Here is a 26,827-nt window from a genome sequence, read left to right as displayed (position 1 = left end):
TTTCTTTAAACAACCGGCGTGCTTCAACAATTTACGTCCACCTTTCGTTTGTTGAAGCTTCTTCGATCTCTATTATTAATGGCTTGAATGCGTTAAAGACTATAATAATGCTAACAAATTAGTTTTTTTTAACAGTTTACGCCCCTGCACATCACAAGGGTCATAGTATCTGTAACTTTCGGGTCAACCAAAAAAAAAAGAACTTTCGGGTCAACCCAAAAAAAAAAAAAAGAAAAGAAAGAGAAGAAAAAGAAAAACCCAAGTATTTTACACGCAACATATCTTTATGGTCATAAACCCTGGGGTTTTCCTGCACTCATAAACCATCGCCGTTCTTTCACCGCCGCCGCCGTCGTTTTAACAAAATACAGCAACTTTAGTCGCTTATAAGCATGAAGCTGAAAGTAATATCTCGTTCAGCAGATGAATTCACACGCGAGCGAAGTAATGATCTTCAGAGGGTTTCTAGAAACTTCGATCCCAACCTTCGTCCTCAGGAGAAGGCTGTGGAATACGTCAGAGCTCTTAATGCTGCTAAATTAGATAAGGTTTTGTTGTTGTTATTATAAGTTGTTGTAGTTTGGATATGTTAATTAATTAGGTGTTTGTGATAATTTGGGGGATAATAATTTAGGTATTTGCAAGGCCGTTTATCGGAGCCATGGATGGGCATGTAGATGCGGTTTCGTGTATGGCGAAAAACCCCAACCATTTGAAAGGGGTGTTTTCGGGTTCTATGGATGGAGGTATGACTAGTGTTTCTTATGCCATTTGTTTTAAGCTAGTATTGCTTGTTTATCAAACTTATTAAATTACGCTAGTCCGGTGATGGGGTAATAGGGTTTAATCGGATTGGAATTTTATATGTAAGTTTTCAAATTATATATACACACAAAAAATTTTATTTGCAATTTTTCAAATTTATTAATCGGATTGGATTAACAACTTTTTTTCAAATAGTTAATAGTTTTTGACTAAAATTTGAACGGTTTGGGGGTGGTTTTGACCAACTACCGATTATTGGTTTCACATACCTGAAATTGCATTGCTTATTCACCATTATCGACTTGGCAACTAATACTGATTTTTACAACACTGATTAAAATGGTTTTATTTTTTGTTTTATGCATATCTTGAGTGGCAAATCCAATCTGCTTGTCTTTTTTCCTATTCAAACCAAGAATTTATGGTTTATCTAATGCTCAGAGCTGATATGTTTTTGGCGTATACATAACTGTGTTATGATGAGAATGATAACATAGATGGTGAAAAATATTGCATTTGAATGTATCTAGTTTTAATGCTGTTAAGTATGTTGGGTCGGGACCTTGTAGTCGTTTATATTTTTGTCTCCTTTTCTTGGTTAGTGGCCTTGTCAAATGACATGCCGGTTTACTTTATAAAATTTAACAAATAGTTGTCACTCTAGTCACCAACTGTGTCCTTTTGTCAGTTTGGTAATGGGAAGTCTCATGCACCATGCCTTAGTAGACCATTGTTTTAAATGTGGGGTTTGACCAAAACAATATGCCCTTTATGTAGGATAGAAATATACACAGGTTTTACCATTTTTGAGCTACAACCTCTTAGTCACAGAGTACTTGATGGTAGTTTGGATTGGAATTATAATGTACCTTGACCTGAACCCAACCAACGCTAGGGGTGTTCACGGTCCAGTTTGATCAGGATTTTTGGGCAAACCGACAGTTTGGTGGTTTTGCATGTGAAGTGTGAACTAAACCGGCCGACGGTTTGGCGATTCGTTTTTGACGGTTTTAACAGTTTCCTGGTTTGGTTTTGAAAGTTTGACACTTTGACCCCTTTTTTACTTGCAACTTTATTCTCTTTTCACACGTCAAAACAATGTATGCCCAAACTTTTAACCCCAACCTGTGCCATATGCTAAGGCTGCAGACGGGGCACTGCCCCTTCTCATTGCTAAATAGGTCTTGCTTGTTTTCTACTTTTGTAAGTTCTATCTTTGATAAGTTTTAAAACGTTTTTGCTTTTTGCAGATATTCGTCTATGGGATATTGCTTCAAGGTAATGCTTTTCTGTGCTTTAACCTTTTAGTTGTTCAGTATCTATCAACATTTCAGCCTTTTAAGATAAAGGATCCGAGCTGGCTATGGTTTGTAACCAAGGTCGGCTCGGGCTCGGTTTGGCTCTTTTGCAGCTTTAATTGTGATCATGTAGAATTGTAGAAATTCTACTTTAATATGAAGTACTCGATACTTTTTAAAAGTAGAGAGCATTATAATAGCGCAATGAAAATATTATTACATAATTTGATTAATATCAGTACATATAAGCTGGTGATTTCTGCTATCTAATATATACTGTTTTTTTTCTTTTATTTCTTCTTATCTAGAAAAACAGTATGTCAATATTCTGGTCACCAAGGTGCTGTACGTGGGTTGACAGTATCTACAGATGGACGTATACTTGTGTCATGTGGAAGTGATTGCACGTAAGGCCAACTCTTTTTTCTGGTCACCAGAATTATTCATATATTTTTTGATTTATTTAGTTTGTTTTACCTGAGATAGTTTTGTGGGTTGATATCTTTCAAAATTCTTGTAGCAATAATGATATTGATATATGTATCTTTAATGATTGAATCAGTGTTAGACTGTGGAGGGTCCCTCTTAAAAGTGGCATCGAACCAGATGATTCATCTGATAGCTCAGACAAGGTCAGTGGTTTCTTGATTATTTATCAAGTGATTTTCCTTTTTTAACACACTCGTATAATTTGCTTTCTGTGAATGCAGTCACTGGCATCCTATGTTTGGAAGAATGCATTTTGGTAGGTTTGTTTTGCTATATTTTAAGCGCAGCATAAAACTTGTTGCATAGTTACCTTTTGTTTTGCAGTTCATATCTTCTCATGTTTATTTAAGCTAGTTTGTTTTAAGACAGTCTTCACATCTAGGGGCCCAAATTAAACATAACACGATCAACGCTAAAGTAATTAAAGCATATTTTGGTATACATGAGCTTAAGAATGGAACTTTAGTGAACGTAGTTCACTAGTTTGTTTCAAAATCATATAACATACAATATCTCACTTTTTATTGGCAAGTAGTATACCTTTCATCTAACACTAGCAATGAGTTCTTGCTCTTTTTAGCTTAACCGGCGCATTCAATATTGCATAAATATATTTTAACATACTTTTTGGTTATGCAAGGTTGCTAACTAGTCACCCTTAAGTGCAACTTTATTCTTAAGTATAATTGGCACTCACATTCCACGTATTATCTTAACCAAGTAACCAACCAATCACTATTGATTATTGGTACAAACAAATTTTATTATCGCAACTTAAAGAACACGGGTTATTACAAGCATGCTTTGATATGTGCTCCTTTATGAGATCTACCATGTGCGTGCCTTGCAATTTTGTAGAAAGTTTTTGTGAATTGTTGCATGCTTGATCATCTATATGCTTGTTGACTTCTGAGACTGGTAATAAAATATGTAAGCATTATGTGATCTTGGTTTTAAAAGGGTTTCTAAGCACTTAGGGTCTTGTAAGTCAAGGCGTGAGGCAAAGGTGTTAGCTTCACGTACGAGAGGTGCCTGATATTATCCAAATACTTATAGGTTATCTCCAGATAACGTTTCTTACTTGTTAATCTTTAAGTACAAAGTAGATGATAAAAATAGTATTTAATAATATAAGAAGCATGCACACTCTTTTCTGTTCCTTTTTTTAAGCCAACACCCCAAATTTTACCCAAATGCACATGATTACTTTCAACTAGATTTTTAAGGATATTGATCATATAAATAACTTGTTTCAACCCAAATGTGTACTTATAAACATGCTCTAACAACAAAAGTATCATCCAGTTCCTTTCTGTTCTTCGCTCAAGCTCTTCAAACCTTCAAGACAAAAATAGACTCCTTTTTCAGCCCATCTTAAACACACGCCTGAGCTTTTTTGTAAAAATATTAATATTTTTCAATTAACGTACTAGTAAAGTGTCCATTTTCTTCTCTCTTATTTTTACCATGACTAAGTTTTGACTTGCCCATTGACTTCTTTTGACACTGTCTTACGTCACACTTTGGTTAAATCTTGACTTGACTTTCTTTTCTTTTCTGTTTCTCTACAAAATAAGTTCACATCGGACATCAGAATATAATATGATTTCCATTACATTGCATTCTTTTTTTTTAATTTTGATTTTTTATTTTTTTTAAAAATTCTCGTGTTTATGGCGTCTAAAGAATAAAATGATGTGAAATTGTCACCACTAATTGTGATCTGTTTTCATAAAAACTTTTTATGATAAACCATGGCTTTCATTTTCTAGGGCTGTGGACCATCAATGGGAAGGAAACTTATTCGCCACAGCTGGTGCTCAAGTGGATATATGGGATCACAATAGGTAATGATCTCGACATTGTTTAGATCTTTATTACAAGATTTATATGTGTTATAATTATTCTGTACATATAGATCACAGCCAGTCACCAGTTTTTCTTGGGGAAATGAAACGATTATATCAGTTCGTTTTAATCCTGGTGAGCCGAATATCTTGGCAACATCTGGCAGGTATTCAACACTCTGTAAAGTGACATTTTACATGCAAAGCATCAATATGATGATGTGATTTGTTATGCGAACTTTTACTTTGTGTCGATGTAATCACAGAATATATTTTTGTGTAGTGATCGGTTCATAAAAGTTTATGACCTTCGAACATCATCACCAGCAGAAAAGGTTCCGTTGCAGGTATGTATGCAATATGGCGTTTTAACTTCTCAATATCTTATTCCTTTTATTTTCCATCATTTCCTTACATGATTCACTCAAAACTCTTTTTGCTAGTTTATTACTAATTCGTGTGTGCGTTTGTAAAATGGCTTAGTGTTCAATAGGCAAGTTCAGTACCAACATTAGAGAGAGAAAACAAACGAAATAGAATGTTATATAGCAATTGACCATTTGATAATTGATATAAATACTAGTACTAGTATAAGTTTTATTATTAAATTTATTCTTACATTGTCTTGGTTACGATTTCTTACTATCAATGTCGTAATTAGTATTATTCCAGGACTGCAAGTGATTGATACCTTGTTAATATCTTCACTAGTGTTAGTTTAATATTTTCACTTTATTAGTATAAGGTTCCTTATAGTTGTAAAACATTCACTAATGTTTTGAGTTAACGAATATACTTTCTTATTAGGTTAAAAATCAGTTTACTTATTTTTCATTTATGCAGACAAAGACCAATTCTATAGCTTGGAATCCAATGGAGCCCATGAACTTCACAGCTGTAAGTGGCTATTTAAAGCGACCTAAGTTGAATTAGAAAAATTATTTAATAGGAACGAAAATTGCACTTAAAACTTGTTATTGTGCCAGGCAAATGAGAACTGTAACTGTTACAGCTTTGATGCAAGAAAGTTGCAAGTACCCACATGTGTACACAAAGATCACGTGTCTGCAGTGTAAGAATAACATGAGCAATTATATATACGGGTTATGCGAATTAATAATTTAAAGTACTAATAATTGTTGTATTTAAACTTTGCAGTATGGATATTGATTACTCACCAACAGGCCGTGAATTTGTAACCGGATCTTATGACCGAACCGTAAGCTATTGTTGTATCAGAATTAGTGATGAAAGCATCCTCGTTACTCATACCTTACTTTATTCTGCTTTTGCAGGTGAGGATTTTTCAGTATAATGGTGGACATAGTAGGGAAATCTATCACACTAAGAGAATGCAAAGGTTTGCTTTCTAGATGTTTATTTATAATAATAATAACACGTATTTTGTTTTGTGGGCCCACACATAATATTTAATTTGTGAACCCAGGGTCTTCTGTGTTAAGTTCAGTTGTGATGCAAGTTATGTTATTTCGGGTAGTGATGATACAAATCTTCGACTTTGGAAGGCTAAAGCATCTGAGCAACTCGGTGTTGTAAGTTTTGTTTATTTAACCTTTTTATTTCTGTTTGGTTGCTAGTTTGCTATTAATTTTTTTTATGCCTCAAAACACACTTCATTTGATTGTACAACACTGGGCGGATAGGGTTTTAAAATGGATACTTTTTTATATGATTTAAGTCAGAATTCTGTCCAAATTATGAAGAACGAATTACGTGGGTGGTCTCTGTGGATTACCCATATAATGGATTTTATACTTTATTTTTTGGATTTTAAATCTTTAGTCTAATGCATTAATAAAGAGTAACACATTTAGTTCCCCACCCTTAGATGGGGTTAACTGTTCCTGTTTTGAGCACTTTTGTTTTTAGATAATTTTATTGATATTACCTGTTTGACCTGCTTTGTTTTTAGCTAATCTCATTAATATTACCTGTTTGACCAGGTTCTACCACGAGAACGCAAGAAGCATGAATATATGGAAGCTCTGAAGAATCGTTACAAGCACCTTCCTGAGGTCAAACGCATATTGAGGTATTAATAAGACCCTAATGGATTGGTCTATTCACGAGGCTCGTGTTTCTCTGTTATAAGAGAGCTAAATTGGTTCGTGTTGGGCCAATGATAGTCAAATCGGGTTTTTGCTTAAACCGGCAGGGGTGTAATGAGCCAAGCCGGCTCGTGAGCTACTCGAAATCGGCTCGTTTAAAGATCGAATTAAGCTGAGCTTAAACGAGCTCGAGCTATAAATTAATCTTGTTTAATAAGCGAGCCCAGGCTCGAGCTTTACTTATTAGCTTAAGCTGGATCACGGGCCTATTATATATAGTTATTTATTTAATGTATTAAAATATACTTGTATAACATTAATTATTGAATATAAATTTCTGATAAAAAGGCTAAACAACATATTTCATGTTATATATAAAACTTATAGCTAAAAATGTATAAAAATAATTAAAATTGTATATAAATTAATTAATAAACAATAAACGAGCTGAGCTCAAGTGTGAACAACAATTTACAAGCCGAGCTTGAGCTTCAGGAATAAGAGCTTCAATCGAGTTGAGCTCGAGTTCGAGCCCTCGTAAGTCAAAACAATATGAGCTCGAGCCTAGTTGAGCTCTGGCTCGGCTTATTTTCACCTCTACTAACTGATTTGGGTTGAAACTGGTCTTTTAAAGGAAAGGATGTGGTTTGACCGGTTTTGAAGTATAGGGTTACAAACTGATTTCAACCCTTCAGTTCAGATCTGAACTGGGCTCAACCAAGCCGGTTTTCAAATTGAGTCTATCAGGTTCGGTCAGTTTGGGCTAAGAAACTGTTGAAAGCAAAGTTGTGTCAAATGCAACAACCAGTGGATTAGATAAGGTGTCAAATGTTGAATATAATTAAGTTCCGTCTTGTACAATGTTCTTTTTTATAATGATAATATAATGATAATCTCTAATTTGTTTAATTGTTTTTTTTTCCATTTTGATGTTGATAATTTGTAATTTGCTTAATTGTGTTTTTTATTTTGACGTTGATGCAGGCATAGACACTTACCGAGACCAATTTACAAGGCTGGTTTGCTTAGACGTACAATGGCCGATGCAGAGAAGAGGAAGGAAGACCGAAGGAGAGCCCACAGTGCCCCGGGAAGCATGCCGAGGAAGTCTGTACGCCAAAACAGAATTATTCTAGAAAAAGAATGACACTCAGCGATTTATCACATGTTTCTCTCTGTTTGTTAATGCTCTAAGATTTATGTTAAAATTCAAATTAACCCAATTTTGTTATTTTATTGATACATCTTTTAAGTGTTGAGAGTTAGTTGAAAGTTTTAAATCCATGTAAGCTTTCTATTTCAGCTTTAAATCTTTCTAAGTGTGAGATATAATTAGGTTTTTGAAACGCACCTTTTGCGACTGGTAACTCGATTCTTGAAATTCTTCAAGGTTTGTGGAAGGCTTGGTTAGATTTGTCTTTAAACGTGTAATTTGTATCACAATAAGTTATGTATTCCAAATCATAACTCCAAAGTCAATGTTGCTTCTTTGTTTAGTGTCATAGGCAAGTGGTTATTCAAGTTTCTTGCCTTAACCGTAACTGCCTTTTTTACCTCCTAAGCTTTTGATAAGACTATGCTTTGTGGCCTGCTACCACAGCCGCGACTGGCCTGGTGTGAGCCACGTCGGCCACGAACACCACAACGGCCAGCCGCAAGCGGCCGTGAGCTGGCTCGCGGTGGCTGAAGTGAACGTTGGGCATCGGGGATCGTGATATGACCGTTGGCTAACAAACAAAAAACCTTTTCTTTTTTGTTTTTACCTATATAAACCCCAATATTAACTTTAAAAAATTATAAACACTCTCAATTATCCCTACACTACTTTAAAAAATATATATTCATATTACTCATCTATATTTTTTTAAAAGTATTTATCAATAGGGTGGTTGTTATCGACCGGAAATGCCTTTTGGTCAAGACGACGACAACATGTTTGACACCACCGAGATGGAACAAAACTTGAGTCCGCCAAGGGCAAATGAGCTCAAAAAAAGAAATAAGGAGGAGTGGGAGGCTCGAGCCGAGCGGCCGAAGAAGTCGTTCCAAAAAGAAAAACAACTCTTTGGATAAAAGAGGAGAAAAAGGCTTTGTGTCGTGCCTGGGTTCAAATATTCGAAGATCAAAAAGCCGATATTTTTTTAGCCTTATTCTTTTGTTTCGTATAAAATTTTAAAAACATGTTTGTAACTTATCTTTATGTAATTGAAGCGAACTATCAAAAGCACCGTATATTTTGGGCAAAAGTGAAAGAGTTGTTCTATAAGATGGTGGGAAGTACAGACCGTACCGACAATATGATATCGTGAAGATGGTCCAAAACTCGCAAATCTGTCGGATTTTTTTTATAAATTTACATAACAGAAATAGTCGTCGAATGCGACCGAGCGGGAGCGATGATCTTCAAGTCTAAAATTTACATGCGACGAATGGAAAGCCGAAGTGTTCAATAAGTACGGAACGGTAAAAACGTGGGACGAGGATGACTTGTGGCAAATACTCAAGTCGTGCTCGAAATAGGTCGAGCTCGTTACACCAGACCTTGATGGTGGCTCAATGCCAAAGCCTACGAAAACTACTTCGTGCAGTGCATATGTCTCATCTAGTAGCTCAGATGCTCATGTAGGGATCGACCCAAACATGTCCGGGCAAGAAGATCAACTACGAGTCCTACGTTGACCACCCGGAAGGGACCAGGGAAAAAGATCAACCACAAGCACCGAGGTCGATCTAGAATTTGTCAAAGACGTACACAAAATATTGAGTAGTATCGAGGCAGCGGCCAGGGTAAAAGTTTCAAAAGACAAATTTAGGAAGTTAGACTCTCTTGCCAAGGACTTTATCAACCTCGACCCCATACGTCGAAAGGCATTCGAACAAGAACAAACGATTGCTCTTGAGGAAATCAAAGCAGATCAAGAACGAAGGCGAAGAGCAGGAGGCGGTGGAGATCGGGAATAAATTTTATTTTTATTCTTAAATTTGTAATCTTTTTATATTTTTAGGATGCTTAATTTTTTTTATTTGTATTTTTTATGTTATTAGGATGATTAATGTTTTTTCATTATATAAATAGTATTTTAGTTATATTATTATGTTATATTAAAAAAAATAAAAAATCAGATAATTCGTTGAAGCCACCGTTCGTTTGGACCACAACAGGCTCAGGCGGCTTTAGCGAGTGTCCAGTCAGCACTATATGACACAATATTATTGGATGAATTTGGAGCCCGGCTTCAACGACAACACACAGACTAACAGTGTTATAGTGTTATATCTGAAGACAATAAACTCATCCTAATTTGTACTTCAATGATCATTTTGTTTTCTAGATGTTGTAAGATGTGAATCCAGGCTAATTAGAGGGCCAATTATACAGAAATAATTTTTTTTCTTAAAACTACACTTATTAATAAGTGTGCCATATACAGAAAGGTAAATTAAGAAGATTAAGACTTTATTATCAGTTGTTTAGCATATACATCAACAGTTCTTGTACATGAAAAGAACAACTCTTGAGCTAATTAAACTCAAGACAAGACACAATAACAAGAACAAAAGGTAACCAAAATTAAGCATTAGGATGCCACTGTCACACATCCAAGTTCTGAAACGTCGTCGAATTGAAGGGGATTGAACTTCTGCTCTGGACAAAAAATTTCCCAGAAGCAACCACCGCGCATGTTAGAGAGGCTTTAAACGCATGTCGGTGGTATTTTTTGAATCCCTTGTCTATGTAATTCTCCCATCACACTATCGAGTGCGGGTGGTTTTAGTCCAAGTGGAAGAGGCTGCCATGGCTTTGATAATATATCTCCAATTGCTGCATCAATGCTCTCCTTGGTCTGTTGCACAATTAAGTTGTAACAACAATTAACAAGTAGTCTTTTTCCTAGTATTATAAACATTAATATTAACAAATATAAATTTGTATATATGAATATGCATAGATATGTGTGTGTGTGTATTAGTTATATATGTACATGGCCTATATCTATTTGGATCTAGTAAAAGATATTTGGTTTGGACCGGTGTATTTTGAGGGCTATTAGGACATATCATGCTGCATGTGCTATTTATTGGCACCTAGTACTCTCATTTTCAATCTTTCTTGTCCTTTAGAAAACATGACAAGTACTTATTTTTGGCCATTAAAATTCAAAATTATTAAGTAAAATCTTGAATTAGCTAAAAGTTTCATATAGGGTAATTAACTTGGTACTAGTTGGTTGTTAATTTTTTTTTACCCCAAGAATTGGATTGAATTAAATGAAGTACAAAATCGCGGTCATATTTCCGTAAACATAACTATTTTGATTGTACAAACCGTATCATAGTAATTTTAGAACTATATTTTATGTGGTTAAGCTTGTTTGAAGCTTTAACTCCATGATTAATCAGTGTAGATTGGTACTTACAGGATGTAGGTCCAATGGTGGCCGGGGGCAGGATTGTCCGCTGGATGGAGTGGTGACAACTACGCCTGAGTCTATTCTGTACATGGCATGGGGTGGAGGTACACCGGGGACTGGTACATGTGGAATTGGAAATCTCTGAAAATGTATACAAAAAAAAAATGAGATCCATTTTTTTTTCTACAAAAGTTACCTAACAAGGTAATAAGCTTACCGCTTGTGGTAAAATTTGTGGGTAGTATGGCGCCTGCACAAACAAATTAATGTATTAGATTAAATATATTAGTTAAGAGCTTATTGTAATTATTCTTATCATATTGTTTTCATAAATTTGTTTATTTATTATCATTTTTATAAGTGTATAAAGGTAGAGTAAACAGATAATATCAAGTGTGAGTGTAGCTAGAAGTATGTGAAGAACAAGAAAACATAAATAACAAACATAGAGAAAGACATAAATTTTGGAGAAAAACATACTCTTTGGTGATGAGGGTGCCAAGTTGGTGGAGGAGACGTTGATGGTGGCCAAACATGTGGTGATTGCGGTGGTGGCGGTGGTGATGGTGAGTGCGCGATATGCTTTGGCCACACCGGCATCAAAGGCCTCTCCATAGAGGGGTGACCCCATACATGCAACGGTCTATAATGAGGAACCGGTGCCATAGAAGGGAAGCCCATGCTTGGTGGTGGTGCGACCCAAGGTCCCATGTCCCTCTTGCCACCTGGGCCGCTAATGGGCTTGGTGCCACCATACATTTGACGCCTATGACTCCAAGTTGCCGCCTCGGCTTCCCTTGCAAGCAGATGTTTTCGATGCGACCTATATTTCTGCAGCAAATTGCATTTCTTTGAGAATAGATTTACATGTTAATTTGCATATATATCTTAAAAGAAAAGTCCCCTCCATGCACATTATCACATCCTCATAACTCCATTTTTAAAAGTTACAAAAACATTTTAAATAATCACAGAAACATCAAACTAGTATCAGAATTAATTACCATTAATTCATATATTTAAAGAAAGTAAATATAATGATGAAAAGACACAATATTCAGTTTACGACATATATTTAAAGAAAGTAAATTTTTTTTCTTTTTCAAATTTTAAGACATATGATTCTTCAGTTTGATAAAGTGAAGAAACACTATCTGAACCCTGGACAGATTATAGATAATCTGGGGGTTAAGTAATGTTTCCCACGAGAATGAGGTCTAGCAGAGAAGGTTGTTCTTCAGGGGACCTGCAAAACAGACACCGTAAGCTCGTCACTGAGAAGGGGGGGTTCCTCCTTGTGACCACCCTCCGGCGTGAGAATCAGACTAGATTGCTCTGAATATAAGTGTATATTAAGAGATTGCTAGATAAGATTGAGATATCAGATGATGTCCTTACCATTCCAAGATGTTGGAGTATTTATAGCCGAAGGTAGGTTTCCAAGCAGGTACAGCCGGCTGAATAGTATTCCTGTTCTACCAACAGTAGACTACGCACAGGCCATGCTGGTTGGTGGATACGTTACGGCCAACAGTAATAAGGTCGGCTGTATACTGTTCCTTTACTGCTGGCTACACATTGTTCCACCAACTGTAGGCTGCGCACGTCTCATCGTAAGGGTTGGTGAGTAGGCAGCGGCTAATAGTGACAAACAGTACTAGAGGGTGCTCCTCCTCGTATTGTTGTCGGTGAGCTGTCACCCTGTGATTAGTTCATGGGCTGCTGGTCAAATTGTCTGTTCCGCCCATACCTTAGTAGGTATAGTACGAAAGACCTTCCAGAAGCATACGGACTGGCTCATTTAGGCGGGAGTATTCCCGCCTTGCTCATTCCTTCATGTGACTACTGAACGAATGCCTTGTGCGTGTAGCCTTGCTGTTAGTGCGGGTAGCCTTCCCTGATGGCTTGTATCCGCAGCTGCGGGAACAGGCGGGGTACTTCACCATTGGGAGGCTTTCCCTGCGGGTACAGCTGGCGTACTGCGCGTAAGGTTCTTTGAGCATGGTGGGTCCTGCTGGAGCAGTTGGTCATTGCGCAGACGTCCCTGTTCAAGGTGAGTCTTGCGGGTCCAACTGGGCTCTGCTGGGACCTACCTCTTCAAGTCCCCCCAGTCCAATGTTCTTCTCATGAATTATTAATAAGTGAGGTGAACTTTTGGACTTAGCAAGGGGTTTTGAAAAGGGGTTTAGTTTTTCGGTTTTCCGTGGTGATTCATCCCGCGGTTTTCCTGATGTCACGCAGAAATTCCTGACTTTTCTGCTTGATCTTTGGGTGTGAAGCGGGTAGGTTTGTAACCTCCTCGCACGTCAGGAGCGTTGAGTCCCACTTGTGTGGATTCTCCATGGGGTCTTGGTAGTTTTCAACATAGTGATCAATTATGCTAAAACCACCAATTCCATCTTGGAGTTTCAAACAATATAGTTCTCGACGTTCCCGTCATGCGGGGATGTTATTCCCGTTTCCGCAAACATGGCCCAGAAGATCCTTCTTGGTTTGAATTCCCTGCAGAGTGCTAAGTACGTGAAGGGTTTTGCCTTGACACTGTACCCGCACTCGTCTTACGGTTACTTTACTTCCAAGGTATTCCTGGCGTCAATTCCCTGCGGGTGCTAAGTATGTGAAGGGTTTTGCCTTGACACTGTACCCGCATCCGTCTGACGGTTACTTGGTTGCCAAATTATTCTTGGCTTCAATTCCCTGCGGGTGCTAGGTACGTGAAGGGTTTTGCCTTAACACTGTACCCGCATCCGTCTTACGGTTACTTGGTTGCCAAGTTATTCTTGGCTTCAATTCCCTGTGGGTGCTAGGTACGTGAAGGGTTTTGCCTTAACACTGTACCCGCATCCGTCTTACGGTTACTTGGTTGCCAAGGTAAGGGGTATTTTCCCGCTTACTTTTGAATCTTTTTGAATTTTGAATTTTGAAATTCGAAGAGTTGGTGAAAGGATAAGAACAGTCCAAACCTCTGAAACGTCGTGCGACGGTTTCTTCTGACTGTGTCAGGACGTGCAGGAAGTTATGGTGACGTGACAGTACATGGTCATTCCAGACGCTTTTTCAGGCGCGTGGGCGCGATTTTTAGGGCGCGTGGCCGCAAAATTAATGGTATGCGTCCTATCAACAGCTGTTGCCAGCTTGCTTTTTGCCACGTGTCATAGTTTCATTGCACCTTCGTTTTCTCTCTCTTCCGCATTAATTTCATCGCATTAATTGCGATTAGTATATAAAGGGGGAGAGGGTTCTTTGTAATCCACACTTTCACTCTTCTCTTCATCTTCTTTTGCGATTTCCGGCGAATACTAACCTTTTCAGGCAAGCATTCTCCCGAAATCGTTTTCTTCTTCTTTTACAAGATGTCTCGTGATCTCGAATCTACGGCTGATGATAAGAGTACTGCTGGCGAGTGCCAGTGTGCTCTGCCTGGCGACCTGTATCGATACGTCGTCAGGAAGTTCATGCTCGAGTCTCTCGAGCCTGAGTTTCCTGAACCCCACCAGACGGTGTACGATGCCCCCAGAGGCAAGATCGGGGTATATGCTGCATTCTTTGTCTATGGGAATCTTAGATTCCCATTGACAAAGTTTGTTTACCGTGTCCTTGAGAGGCACGGTGTTCATTTGACCGAGTTACACCCCATGGCGATCGCTAAGATTCGCCACTTTGAGTGGGTGTGCCGGATACTGGGCATTGAGCCCTATGTTGACCGCCTGATGACCTTCTACACTTGGAGGTGCATCCAGGGGTGGTACACGTTGACAACCCGGATTAAGGGTTTAAAGATCTGCGTGACCGAGCGCAGTCTTCGCTCGTGGAAGCGGGAGTTCTTTTTCATATCCGCTCGCACCATCCCCATTGCCATGAAATTCAAGAACGGGCAAGCACTTCCCAGCCTTCACGCCTCCAGTTACCAGGAGGCGGAATGGTTTGCGAAGATATCTCGGGTCCAATCTCCGGTTTACCGGTTTGCGGAGTCCGGGATGGTGATGCTGGGGATGAGCCGGGTGTGGAAGGAGGCTGATGCGCGCAAGATTCCGATCGTCCTCGAATACGGTTCGAACTCTGTTCCTTACGGTATGCCTTTTCTCCTTTTGTTGATTTTGAATTTCTTCTAACTTCTTTCCTGTTTATTTCACAGGGGAACGACTTGCAGTTGCTCCTGAACCCGCGGGAGGTTGACGGTCCCGCACGGATGGGTACTCGCGCTCTAGATGAGAACGGGTTACCCATCCTAGAACAAACGGCGGATCGGTTCGTGGAGGTCTATCCGCTAGGCCATGAGATCCTTAGCGCCCGTCGGCCAGGTAAGGCGCTCTTCGACCCTCGACCCCTCAATGTTGAAACCTCTGCTGGAATTCCTCTAATCGTATGTTCTGATGAGGAATCCGCAGATGGTCCTCCGTTGGTGCGGAAGAAGAAGGCTGCCGGCGGGAAGGGGAAGGAGAAGGCCTCCACTGCCGATCCAGCGCCTCGGTCTGATTCGGAGACCGAGAGCGAAGAGGTGGCGGGGAATCCCGGTGGTGATAAGACCACAGCTCCGGAGGTTGCGACTGTCACCTCCGGAGAGCCAAAGAAGACGACGGTGACCGGCGCAAAGAGGCCGGCTCCATCGGGTCCGTCCCCGCCTCTCCGTACCTTTAGGCTCAAGAAAACCCGTAAGTACAACTTTCCTTTAGCTTTTATCTTCATAGCTTTATCTTTTAACACTTTTCTTCTTTACGCAGGCGTGGATGTTGACGCATTCCAGGGTGGAGCGCCGAGTAGTACCTCCCCGCCAATGACGGTAGGCTTGGTCAGCCTACCTGAGGCGACGACCCAGGCGCCTGCGCCTGCTTCCGCTGGTCCAGTTGCTCACTCCTTTGAGCCGACTGTTCCAGCTGAGATGACGTCACCGCCGGCTGTGAGTGCTATTTTTACAGCATCTTTCACCGAGCCGGCGGTTACTATTGCTGCGGATCCCGCGGCGGCGACCACGGCGGCTGCTACCGTGCCTCCGCCATCGGCAACGACGGCCGGTCCATCAGGTACGCATGGGGCTTCTCGCCAGTCTTTGCCACCTTCCCATCTGCCTGACCTCTTGGATGGATTTCCTTTGGGTTCAGGTGATGGGTTCGGCGGCTATCGGCCTGTTATTGACCCTACAGGTGCGTAGGGTTCTTCTGGCCCATTTTATATATATATATTTTATCATCTTTTCCTAACTGCTTTGTGTTTTTTGCAGTGTCGGATTCCAATGAAGTGTATGTTCCACGATGGAACATTCGCCGAGGAACAACCCTTCGCACCCCTGTGGAGTGCGTGGAATGGGCTCGTCACGCTGCTCCCAGTGGTGCGTTGGGGGAAGCCATGGCTAGCTACCAGGAGGGTAGGCTAACCAATGAGCTTCGGGTTCTCCTGGCCCGGATGCAGCCGCGCGTCGAGCTGCTTTGTCGTGAAAACGACAAGTTAAAAGCAGCTCGCCTTAAGGAAGTAGCTCAGGCGCGGGCTGTCCGGGAGGAGAACCAAAAACTTGCCGCAGTGGCTGCGGAGAAGGAGAAGGCCTTCAAGGCCCTCGAGGTTGAAGTTCAGGCTCGACTCGAGGCCCGTTCCAAGGCCGCCCAAGCTGTTAATGAACAGCTTCGGCTGGCTAAGGAAACTGCGAGAAACGCAACCGAGAGGGCCACCAAGGCTGAAGCTGTTGCTGAGCCTCTACGCGTGGAGAATGAAGAGCTTAAAGCCAAATTAGAGGCTCTTCAGCAGGCTCATGATGCCTTGGCGATGGAAGACGCCAAAAAGCTCCAGGAGATCTTGGACCAGAGGGGGGTGCTTGACCATACTGAGCGGAAGCTAAAGGGCGTCGAAGAGACTGCGGCTAAAGAAGTGTTGCTTGCCAACCTTAACAAGAGTGAAGCCGAACGCGCCCGTAACGAAGCTCAAGCTGCCCTCCAAGAAGCTCTGGTTGCCAAGGAATGGCTTCTTCGAGAAGCGTTGTCTCAGGTAAGCTTTCATGTCTTTACGCTTTTCTTAAATAGAAAGGGTTCTGATACTTGTATATTTTCTTGTAGGTTGTGCATCGGGTCTTCTCAGAGACATCTTACGACGATGCTATGAGCGCAGCCCTCAACGCTTCTCACGAGGATGGAGAACGGGCCGGCTTCCTGCTTGGTCTAGGGTTCGTTGAGAAAGGCGTCCCGCCTTCCAACTTCCCTTTGTATAATGTGGATACTGAAGCTGCTTATGACCAAGCAGTGAACCAGTATGCCGCCTTCCCGCATCCGGTGGTGTAGAAGGTGAACGAAGTCGCTGCTGCTGATGATGGGCTTGCTATCCTTAGAGCTTTCCTTGAACCACCACGCTCTACTGATGGAGCGGGTCCAAGTGGAAGTGGTCCTGAAGCTTGATTCTGAAGATCCCTTTCCACCACTAGCGTAGATTTTTGCTTTTGTATAGCTCTTTGTAATATTTTAATTTTGATGAAATAAAGATTGTGTTTGTTCTTTGCCTTGTTTATTTTACGCATGTTTTAACTTAGCAATTTCTTTAGTACTTAGATAAGTTAACTTTTTAACGTGGTAAATTATAAGTTTGTTTTGCTTCCTCTTTCATGATTGTGCGGGTATGACCGTCACTTACACTTAGTAGGATGGCTTAACTTTACTTATATCTGACCTGCGTGGAAGTTTTCCTCATCTTTTCTGAGGATAAGTTAACCTTTGAACGTGGTAGATAATAGGTGTGAAGTTTTGCTTCCTCTTTCGTGATTGTGCGGGTAGGACCGTCACTTGCACTTAGTAGGATGGCTAAACTTTACCCATATCTAACCTGCGTGTAGGTTTTCCTCATCCTTTTTTTTGAAATTTCTAAGTGTTCAGAATAAGTTAACCTTTGAACGTGGTAGATGATAGGTTGAAGTTTTGCTTCCTTGTTCGTGATTGTGCGCGTAAGACCGTCACTTGCACTTACAAGGATGGCTAAACTTTACTTACATTTGACCTGCGTGTAGGTTTTCCTTATTTTTAGCGTTGTGTTTATGCGGGTTTTGCCGCCTTCCACACCTAACGACTTACTTCTTCCCCCATTTGTGCGGTGAATACCGGCACCAGTGTGGGAAGTTCATAAGTATAAAGGTAAGGCTATCAACACATTGTGAAAGGAGAATCATTTCCATTAGAAGTGGCTCTAGGCCTTTTCTTTACAAGTTTGGAATTGATCTACATATAACATTTGCGTAATTGAGCTCCATTCCATGTTCTTGGGATGGGAGTGCCATCGAGCCTTTTGAGCCGGTATGCGCCCTTTCCCAGGACTTCTTTGATAATGTATGGCCCTTCCCAGACCGGGGCCAGCTTTCCTGGGCGTTCTTGGTTCGAAGCCTCGTTGTTACGCAGTATGTAGTCTCCTATATTGAAGTTGCAGAGTTTTACCCGCGTGTTGTAGTACTTTTGCATTTGTCGCTTGTAGTTCTCTTCACGCACTGCGGCTAAGTCTCTGCGTTCCTCGGTTAGCATAAGGTCCAACCGTCTTTCCGCATCATTATCTTCTGGCTGAATCAAGACCCTTGGTGAGGGTAAACCAATTTCGACCGGGACCATGGCTTCAGTGCCATAAGTGAGACTGAACGGGGTTTCTCCCGTACTGGCCTTCTTCAGCGTTCTGTTTGCCCAAAGGACGTGCGGAAGCTCGTCCACCCAGCCGGATCTGTGTTCCAAGAGTCTTTTCTTTATGCCTTCGACGATGCTCTTATTTGCTCTTTCCACCTCACCATTACCTTGCGGGTGTGCCACTGAGGTAAAGGTGTGGGTGATTTGAAGTTCTTTCAGCCACTGTTGTAGCTTCTTGTCAGCAAAGTTGGTGCCGTTATCGCTCACCAAATTCTGTGGAAGTCCAAAACGACAAATAATAAATTCCCAAATAAATTTTTTGATATGTTTCGCGGTTGTTTGGGCTAAAGGTTTTGCTTCTATCCACTTGGTGAAGTAGTCGATGGCTACCACTAGGAACTGAACATTTCCTGCTGCTGTAGGAAATGGGCCTGTCACATCGATGGCCCACTTCTGAAATGGCCATGAAGAAGTGACTGGAACAAGTTCATTCTTCGGGCGGTGCGTGTTGGGTGCGTAAAGCTGGCAAGACCTGCATTTTCTGATGTATGCCAAGGCATACATATGCATCCCCGGCCAAAAGTATCCCGCGTTGTTTAGCTTAGCTACAACAGCGCGGGGGCCTGCGTGTACTCCACAGATGCCTTCGTGTACTTCCCTTAGGAGGTAGTCAGCATCTTGGTTGTCCACGCATCTTAAGAGTGGGCCAAGAAAGTTACGTCTGTAAAGGATGTCATCGATGAGTTGATAGTTCAGTGCTTTACAGCGTAGTTTTCTTGCCTGTGTTTTGGATTCTGGTAGTGTACCTGCCGCAAGGTATTTTATTATTGGTGTCATCCACGTTTCCGAGCTGGTTTGGATGACACAAATTTCCTTGTGCGGGACCGAAGGTGTCTCGAGGAGTTCAATGCGGATATCCTTTCCTAAGTGGGTGAAGGCTAATGATGCAAGCTTGCTTAACGCATCCGCAGATTTGTTTTCACTTCGCTTGACGTGTATGACTTTGCAGTCATTGAAATCGCGCATAAGGGATTTTGCTTGTGCGAGGTACAGGGCCATTGTGTCGTTCACGGCCGTGTACGTCCCGTTGATTTGATTGGCTACCAACATGGAATCCACGTGGGCTTCCAAGTTTTTCACCCCCATCTTACGCGCAATTCTCAGCCCAGCCAAGAATGCCTCATATTCGGCTTCGTTATTCGTACTTGGAAAATCCAGTCGAATAGCGTAAGTGTATTCTTGGCCTGCTGGGTTGGTTAGTTTCAGCCCTGCACCTGAACCCTCGTTACTGGTTGCTCCATCAGTGTAGAGTTGCCAGACATCATTGATGTCTTGTGCTGGAGAGGGTTGAACCTCTTCCTGGCACTCTTTTTCCCGCGATGCAGGCACTTCTGCAATAAAGTCGGCCAGAACCTGGCCTTTTATGGCTGGTCTTGGTTTATACTTTATCGCGTATTCTCCCAACTCAATTGCCCATTTGGCTAGGCGTCCCGATAACTCGGGTTTGCCTAGAACGTTTGCAAGTTTGAAGTTAGAGAGAATGGTTATCTTCCTGAGCGTGTTGAAAGTCTCTTCGATGTCTTTCAACATCACTTCTGGGTCAGGGCTTTTGATGACCAAGTCATCCATGTAGAATTCCAAGTTCCTCCCAATTTGGGCATGAAACTGGTTGTCCATCAGGCGTTGGTATGTGGACCCGGCATTCTTATGTCCGAATGGCATCATTTGGTAACAAAATGTGCCATCGGGCGTCCGAAAAGCGGTTTTGTCCTGATCATCAACGGCCATGTGTATTTGATGGTACCCCTTATACGCATCCAGGAAGCATTTAAGGCGGAACGGTGCCAGCGAGTCCACCTTAAGATCAATTTCGGGTAACGGATAACAATCTTTGGGGCATGCTTTGTTCAAGTCCTTGAAATCTATGCACATGCGCCATTGTTTGTTATTCTTCGGTACCATAACGGGATTTGCAACCCAAGTTTGATATCTACTAACGCGTACGATGCCTGCGTCAAGGAGTTCCTTGACTTGGGTTCTACACGCGTTAGTTTGTTCTGGCCCCATTACTCTGCGCTTTTGTACGATCGGCGTAACAGCCGGATCGCATTTGAGCTTATGCTCTGCCTTACTTCGGGGTACACCAGTCATGTCAGCTGGTGTCCACGCGAAGATGTCAGCGTTTTTTTGTAATAAGCGCTTGAGTTGGGTGCGTGTGGGATCAACAATTGTCGGGCCAATGGTGACGGCCTGGTCAGGGTACTTGCCATTGAAGGCCCATTTTTCTGGTTCGGTGATGGTTGGTTTAGCCATCTTTGGTTTGGGTTTAGATGAGACAGATGCGATGCATACCTGGGGAATGCCGGTGATCATCGCTACACCCTCAGCTGTTGGCCATCCCATCATGCCGTGGACTGAGGATACCACGGCGTTGAACCTTGCCATCCCGTCTCTCCCGAAGAGGATGTCGTATGTGTGGTGTGGCTTCTTCATCACGACAAAGTCCACATCTTCTGTGCGGGAGTGTTTCCCATCCGTAAGAGTGACGGGGAAAGATAGGATACCCAGGGGGGTGTTTGTGCTGCCATCAAACCCTTCCATCGAGGCGCAGATCGTTTCCAGGCGTTCCTTATCTTCGTCATCTAGCTTGTCGAAGAACTGCCTGTACATCACCGTTGACGAGGCGCCGTTGTCAGCAAGAGTGCGAGAAGTGATGTAGTGCCCCAGCTGGCTTTTGATGACGATAGGGCCTTCTTTGCTGGGTCCTCCTGGCACTCGCGGGAAGCGCACCTCAGCTTCCTTCCACGCACATGGTTCTGGCGTTCGCCTTTTTCTTCCTCTGATGTTACCATGAACCATGTTGATGCTGATGTCAACGGGCTTTCGTCCGTTGCCTCGGTACCGGTTGTCTTTCCGTCCTCCCTTCTTGATTGATGCCACCAGGTGTGCCAGTCTTCCATCCTTGACGAATGCTTCAACAATATCCTTCAAGGATGTACACTCTTCCGTACCATGACCTTTTGTCCCGTGGAAGTCACAGGATTTGCTCTGATCCGCATTAGGTCGGTGCCGGATCACTGGAGCTTTTGGCCACGGTAGCTTTTCAGTGGCAAATATCTCCGTGACGCTTTTGGTGAGTGGCGTCCACCGGTGCTTTTGGCTTGAAGGGTGTGTGTGATTTCTTCCGCCAACAAGAGGGTGAGAGCTGGATGAGGTGTCAAAGTTTACCCTTGACTGCCAGATACCTAGCTTCCTCTTTTTGTTCTACCGGGCGATCCGGACATTGTTCTCTTTTGTCCTTTGCGTGTAGAGGTGTGTACTCTGGGGAAGATCCCTTCCCAGTTGCTTCTCTGTCTCGGCAAAGCGCTTGGCCGCCGTCATGATGGCATCCCATGTTGATGGCATGCCATCCTTACCCGTCAATGTGCGGATAAGCTCCGGGTATTCGGCGCCTTGGATGAAAGCGGCGCGAACAAGATCTTCACTTACGTTGCCGAGACTTAGCTTTTTGGAGTTGAAGCGGGTGATGAAGTCTAATAAAGATTCATCCTCCTCTCTAACGCAGTTGAGGATCGTCCACTGTTCCTCAGTGTATTTCCTCTGTTGGCTGAAGTGCTGGCTGAACTTGTTCTGAAAGTCCGCCCAGTCATATATGTGGTGGACCGGTAAACGATCGAACCATGCCCTGGCCGCTCCAACCAGAGTCATCTGGAACATATAACACCACGTGGGTTCCGTCCAGTTACTGACGGTTGCCCCCGCAATGAATCTGTTCAAGTGGTCGTCTGGGTCGGATAGACCATCATAGGTGCCAATGTTGGACATTTGCTTGGCACTTCTCGGGGCGATTGCTTCCGCAATGTCCCTTGCGAACTTTGATTTTCCTGCATTTGTAGCAGTTGGCCTAAAGGTTTTTGAGAAGTCACGCGGGTTTCTCTCCGCATTTGTTGGTTTAAAAGCTTCCCCAAAATTCCTTTTTGGCTGGAAGTCCGTTTCCTTACGCTTCCCTTTCGCCTTATGGCGAGGGTTTGCGTCGGTATCGGATTCTTCTCTCTCCTCGTCTGAGTACTCGCACTCGCTGTTCATATTGAGCTGTTGGCGAGTACTGCCGAATTCGTCAGCCTGTTGAACTGAACGCAAGCGTTCATCCAATTCAGCTTGGAACTCTCTTTGACGTGCTTCGGCCCACGCCTTCACTTGATCAAGTGTTTGGCGAGGGACCCTCGTTCGTTTTTCCAACTGGGCATCAGTGAACCCCAGTGGAATATTTACTGCACTTGCCCCGGCTTGGGTAGTCGGGGTAGTGTTCGTAAGATTTGTATAACCGCCGGTGTTCCCCCCAGTTGCTGGGGTTGTGGTTACCGGGGTTTCTTGGTCGGTTACTGGCCTTGGGACCGGAGTAACGTTAACCATTTCTTCAGAAATTTTGAAAAAACTAAATTAGTTCTAGCTTTTATGCACGGATGGTGCCAATGAAGAAACACTATCTGAACCCTGGACAGATTATAGATAATCTGGGGGTTAAGTAATGTTTCCCACGAGAATGAGGTCTAGCAGAGAAGGTTGTTCTTCAGGGGACCTGCAAAACAGACACCGTAAGCTCGTCACTGAGAAGGGGGGGTTCCTCCTTGTGACCACCCTCCGGCGTGAGAATCAGACTAGATTGCTCTGAATATAAGTGTATATTAAGAGATTGCTAGATAAGATTGAGATATCAGATGATGTCCTTACCATTCCAAGATGTTGGAGTATTTATAGCCGAAGGTAGGTTTCCAAGCAGGTACAGCCGGCTGAATAGTATTCCTGTTCTACCAACAGTAGACTACGCACAGGCCATGCTGGTTGGTGGATAGGTTACGGCCAACAGTAATAAGGTCGGCTGTATACTGTTCCTTTACTGCCGGCTACGCACTGTTCCACCAACTGTAGGCTGCGCACGTCCCATCGTAAGGGTTGGTGAGTAGGCAGCGGCTAATAGTGACAAACAGTACTAGAGGGTGCTCCTCCTCGTATTGTTGTCGGTGAGCTGTCACCCTGTGATTAGTTCATGGGCTGCTCTGGTCAAATTGTCTGTTCCGCCCATACCTTAGTAGGTATAGTACGAAAGACCTTCCAGAAGCATACGGACTGGCTCATTTAGGCGGGAGTATTCTCGCCTTGCTCATTCCTTCATGTGACTACTGAACGAATGCCTTGTGCGTGTAGCCTTGCTGTTAGTGCGGGTAGCCTTCCCTGATGGCTTGTATCCGCAGCTGCGGGAACAGGCGGGGTACTTCACCATTGGGAGGCTTTCCCTGCGGGTACAGCTGGCGTACTGCGCGTAAGGTTCTTTGAGCATGGTGGGTCCTGCTGGAGCAGTTGGTCATTGCGCAGACGTCCCTGTTCAAGGTGAGTCTTGCGGGTCCAACTGGGCTTTGCTGGGACCTACCTCTTCATAAAGGTAAATGGAAACAAACAAAATACGACTGCTGCATCTCTGTCGTTGTTTCTTAATTGGGATCAATAAAGTTGCCTTTTTATAGTACAAACGTACTACTTTAGAACCGAAATTCATTTGCCTGCAAAGCTTGCATGTGAAGACTTTTAACATTAGATGTTTTTTCAAAATAATTGATATATCATATTTTAACACAACCCATTTAACTTCAACTTTAACCTAAATTTAAGAGCTTATCATAATCAACATGCCAAGAAATGTTATAGATAAAAATATGAAATGAGACTTCATCAAATCTGTTATATGTAAATTTGCTTTGGTTTAAAGTGAAACCAAACATATATATTTGGCGTTGGACATATAACAGTACAGTAATGGTAATTACATGCCAAAAATTTCCCACTGTGGTCCATATATATCCTTTTGTAATGACTATTTACTTAAATAAAAGCAATAGTACAATAACATTGTAGCCTACCTTACCTAATTGCACAATATATGAAATACTCCAAATAATTAATTAATATTTCGAAATGAAAATATATAGTATATAATTTTGATTTCCTGGATAGCACAATTGATACAGTTAACAAATGCTTAATCCCTATAAATAATATCTAAATATATAGTTAGAAAAATCTATAAAAGAATGTACCAAAAGATATAAAATTGCAGGTTTGATTCACATACATACATACATACATACATATATATATATATATATATATACCTGAAGATGGCTAGCTATGTTGTGGCGAGTAAGACATCCAATACCCATAATCTCTAGAATTCTCGAAGGGACTGCCTTATCCACCCCCAACTGCTCCACGGCTTGCACGAATCTCCGGTGAAGCTCCGGAGTCCAGTCCACCTAAAATATCGTATTAATCAAGAATCCCATTAATTAAAACAGAACTTTTTAGATCAAAGAATGAGACTTTAAAATTTTATTCTAAAGATGTTTTTTAGTATGTGCATATGTATTGGGATCTGTTAATTGATCTAACTTTTTCTACAATAAAAGGCTGCAGTTATGTTTCCTTCAGATGATACTCGTGAAGGGTTGGTCACCCGTGAACTTATAGATAAAACTTTCATTCCATTTTGTGGTCTACATGGAGTTTTATATAAATTTAGAGTACAATCATATTTGCACTTATAGATTGAGTATTTGTTTCTGTGCCACTTCTGCTAACTCAAGATTTCTTGTCTACACACTGTTTCCTTAAAACCCTAATTGTACTGAGTGATTCTTTAGAACCCTTAAATCTAAGTTTGTATCCTTTTAAAGACATCATATGCATATACATATAGAGAGAGGTGTATTTGATGCGGGTTTGGAAGCGCCCGTCACATGACAATCAAATACTCATATGATTATTAGTCAAAGTTAATGGTTCAAAGAAACCTAAAGCGGTGTTCTTTATAATAATTAAAACTCATAAAACTCTCTAAACAATTAACCCTAATCTCAACTTATATAGGTGTACTAATACTTGAACTAGATAACCAAATAAGATAAATTTAAATTTAAAATAAAAACAAAAGATTCATCTTGATTTTCCCGTATCAGTATTGTTTTAAACTGCAAAAACCATATCACTATATTATACTAAGCAAACAAAAGAAACCCTAGTTCTTGTTATAAGTGAATGTTATGGTTATGGTTATCCTACAAAAATTTATGTGAAAGAATCCTAGCTAATTTTCTTTACCTTCACTTTTCTTTTCCCTTGGGATGAATTCTTGGATTTATCCGACAAAGATTTCGTTCCTAGATTGGTTTCGTTTTCCTTTGGAACCAGATTTGTTGCCTCAGCTTCATGTCCACCATCTTTTTTGCTCACAACTTCTTTTGTTGACATCAACTCTTCAGGTTTCTTATCACTAGAGAAAGATGTCACACTATTGTTATTAAACTCACATGAATCTTCTCCACCACTAAGCGAAAATTCACCGGCAAGGAGTTCGGGGTCCATTTCCAAATCAGGCAAAATATCTTGACCATCATCCATCCCCACAAACAAATCATCAAAATCAATACTTTCCAGCAAATTATCATCCGAGAAATCCGGAAAATCGGATGAAAACCCTCCTTGATCTCTTCCATCTCTACCGGTGGTGTTGTTTTCTAGTGGTGACACAACAGCTAACATTACCACACTAGTAAAGTGATGAGGTTGTGTATATATTGCAACACAAACAAATTATCACAATATATGGTGGTCTAGTACTTGACTAGAAGATGATATTTTGCATTAGATACATATGTTTTCCGGTGAAATTTCGATCCGGAAGCTGGAATGAATGATAGAAGAGACAATATGCAATAAATAATTGGATTGCAATGCTTATTGCAGTGTGAGAGGGTGGTGGTGAGGATGGATCTCAACCACAACAAGTATGAGTTGAATCAGTGAAGAGGGGTCTTGTTTGTTTGTACTTATGCATATGTTTTTGTATTTTTTGTTCATATTATATCATATCTTTAGACAGACAATTTTATAGTAGTTGTATATAATAGAGAATGTGTGATATGTGGGTGAGGTTTTTTTGTGGAGCTTCAAAAATTGTTTCAGCATTATGCTTAAATGGCGCACTCGTGAGTAGTTTTATTATTTTCTTTGGCGAGAGTGATGGGAGAAAGGCAAGTTGGGCCCTAATAACTTTTTAAATATTTTTTTTTTGTTATATTTTCAGAGATGTAACGTTGGTTTGTGTGTATTTTTTGAACCATAAGATTATAAGATTATTGATCATTTTTTTACCGGTAAAACGGACTTCAGTAAACAAGCAAACAATTAGAGCATTCTCAACAGCTTTTCTAAATTTGTTTAAGTGAGTTCTACAAATTATATAATAGAGTTAAAAGTGGTTATGAGTAGAGAAAAGAGAAAAACTATTGATTTTTTGTAAATTTGGGTGAACATTGT

General features: G+C 41.3%; 2 protein-coding genes across 2 annotated transcripts; one reads left to right on the top strand and one right to left on the bottom strand.

The window, feature by feature from the left end:
• The first annotated feature begins 353 nt into the window (after positions 1 to 353).
• On the top strand, positions 354 to 7,689 carry LOC143530075 (uncharacterized). Its single transcript, XM_077025736.1, has 16 exons — positions 354 to 548; positions 635 to 746; positions 2,016 to 2,043; positions 2,372 to 2,470; positions 2,626 to 2,695; positions 2,774 to 2,808; positions 4,325 to 4,399; positions 4,471 to 4,566; positions 4,683 to 4,746; positions 5,243 to 5,296; positions 5,386 to 5,471; positions 5,558 to 5,618; positions 5,695 to 5,759; positions 5,847 to 5,952; positions 6,364 to 6,452; positions 7,453 to 7,689. Exons 1-16 carry the CDS (start codon positions 393 to 395, stop codon positions 7,613 to 7,615), a joined length of 1,359 nt encoding a protein of 452 aa, XP_076881851.1. The 5' UTR covers positions 354 to 392; the 3' UTR covers positions 7,616 to 7,689.
• A 2,413-nt stretch (positions 7,690 to 10,102) lies between these two features.
• LOC143529966 (transcription activator GLK1-like) lies at positions 10,103 to 26,658 on the bottom strand. The gene is made up of 6 exons (XM_077025652.1): positions 25,610 to 26,658; positions 24,625 to 24,765; positions 11,361 to 11,711; positions 11,098 to 11,130; positions 10,887 to 11,021; positions 10,103 to 10,313 (listed from the first exon to the last, which is right to left on the bottom strand). Exons 1-6 carry the CDS (start codon positions 26,048 to 26,050, stop codon positions 10,164 to 10,166), a joined length of 1,251 nt encoding a protein of 416 aa, XP_076881767.1. The 5' UTR covers positions 26,051 to 26,658; the 3' UTR covers positions 10,103 to 10,163.
• Between the last annotated feature and the right edge of the window lie 169 nt (positions 26,659 to 26,827).

The sequence above is a fragment of the Bidens hawaiensis genome, unplaced genomic scaffold (genome assembly GCF_021521415.1).
Source record: "Bidens hawaiensis isolate Kalapana, Puna unplaced genomic scaffold, B.hawaiensis_p1.1 tig00000055_1, whole genome shotgun sequence".
In the NCBI taxonomy this organism is placed as follows: Eukaryota; Viridiplantae; Streptophyta; class Magnoliopsida; order Asterales; family Asteraceae; genus Bidens; species Bidens hawaiensis.
Note: the sequence above shows the minus strand (reverse complement) of the source record. Positions and strands in the feature narration are given on the sequence as shown.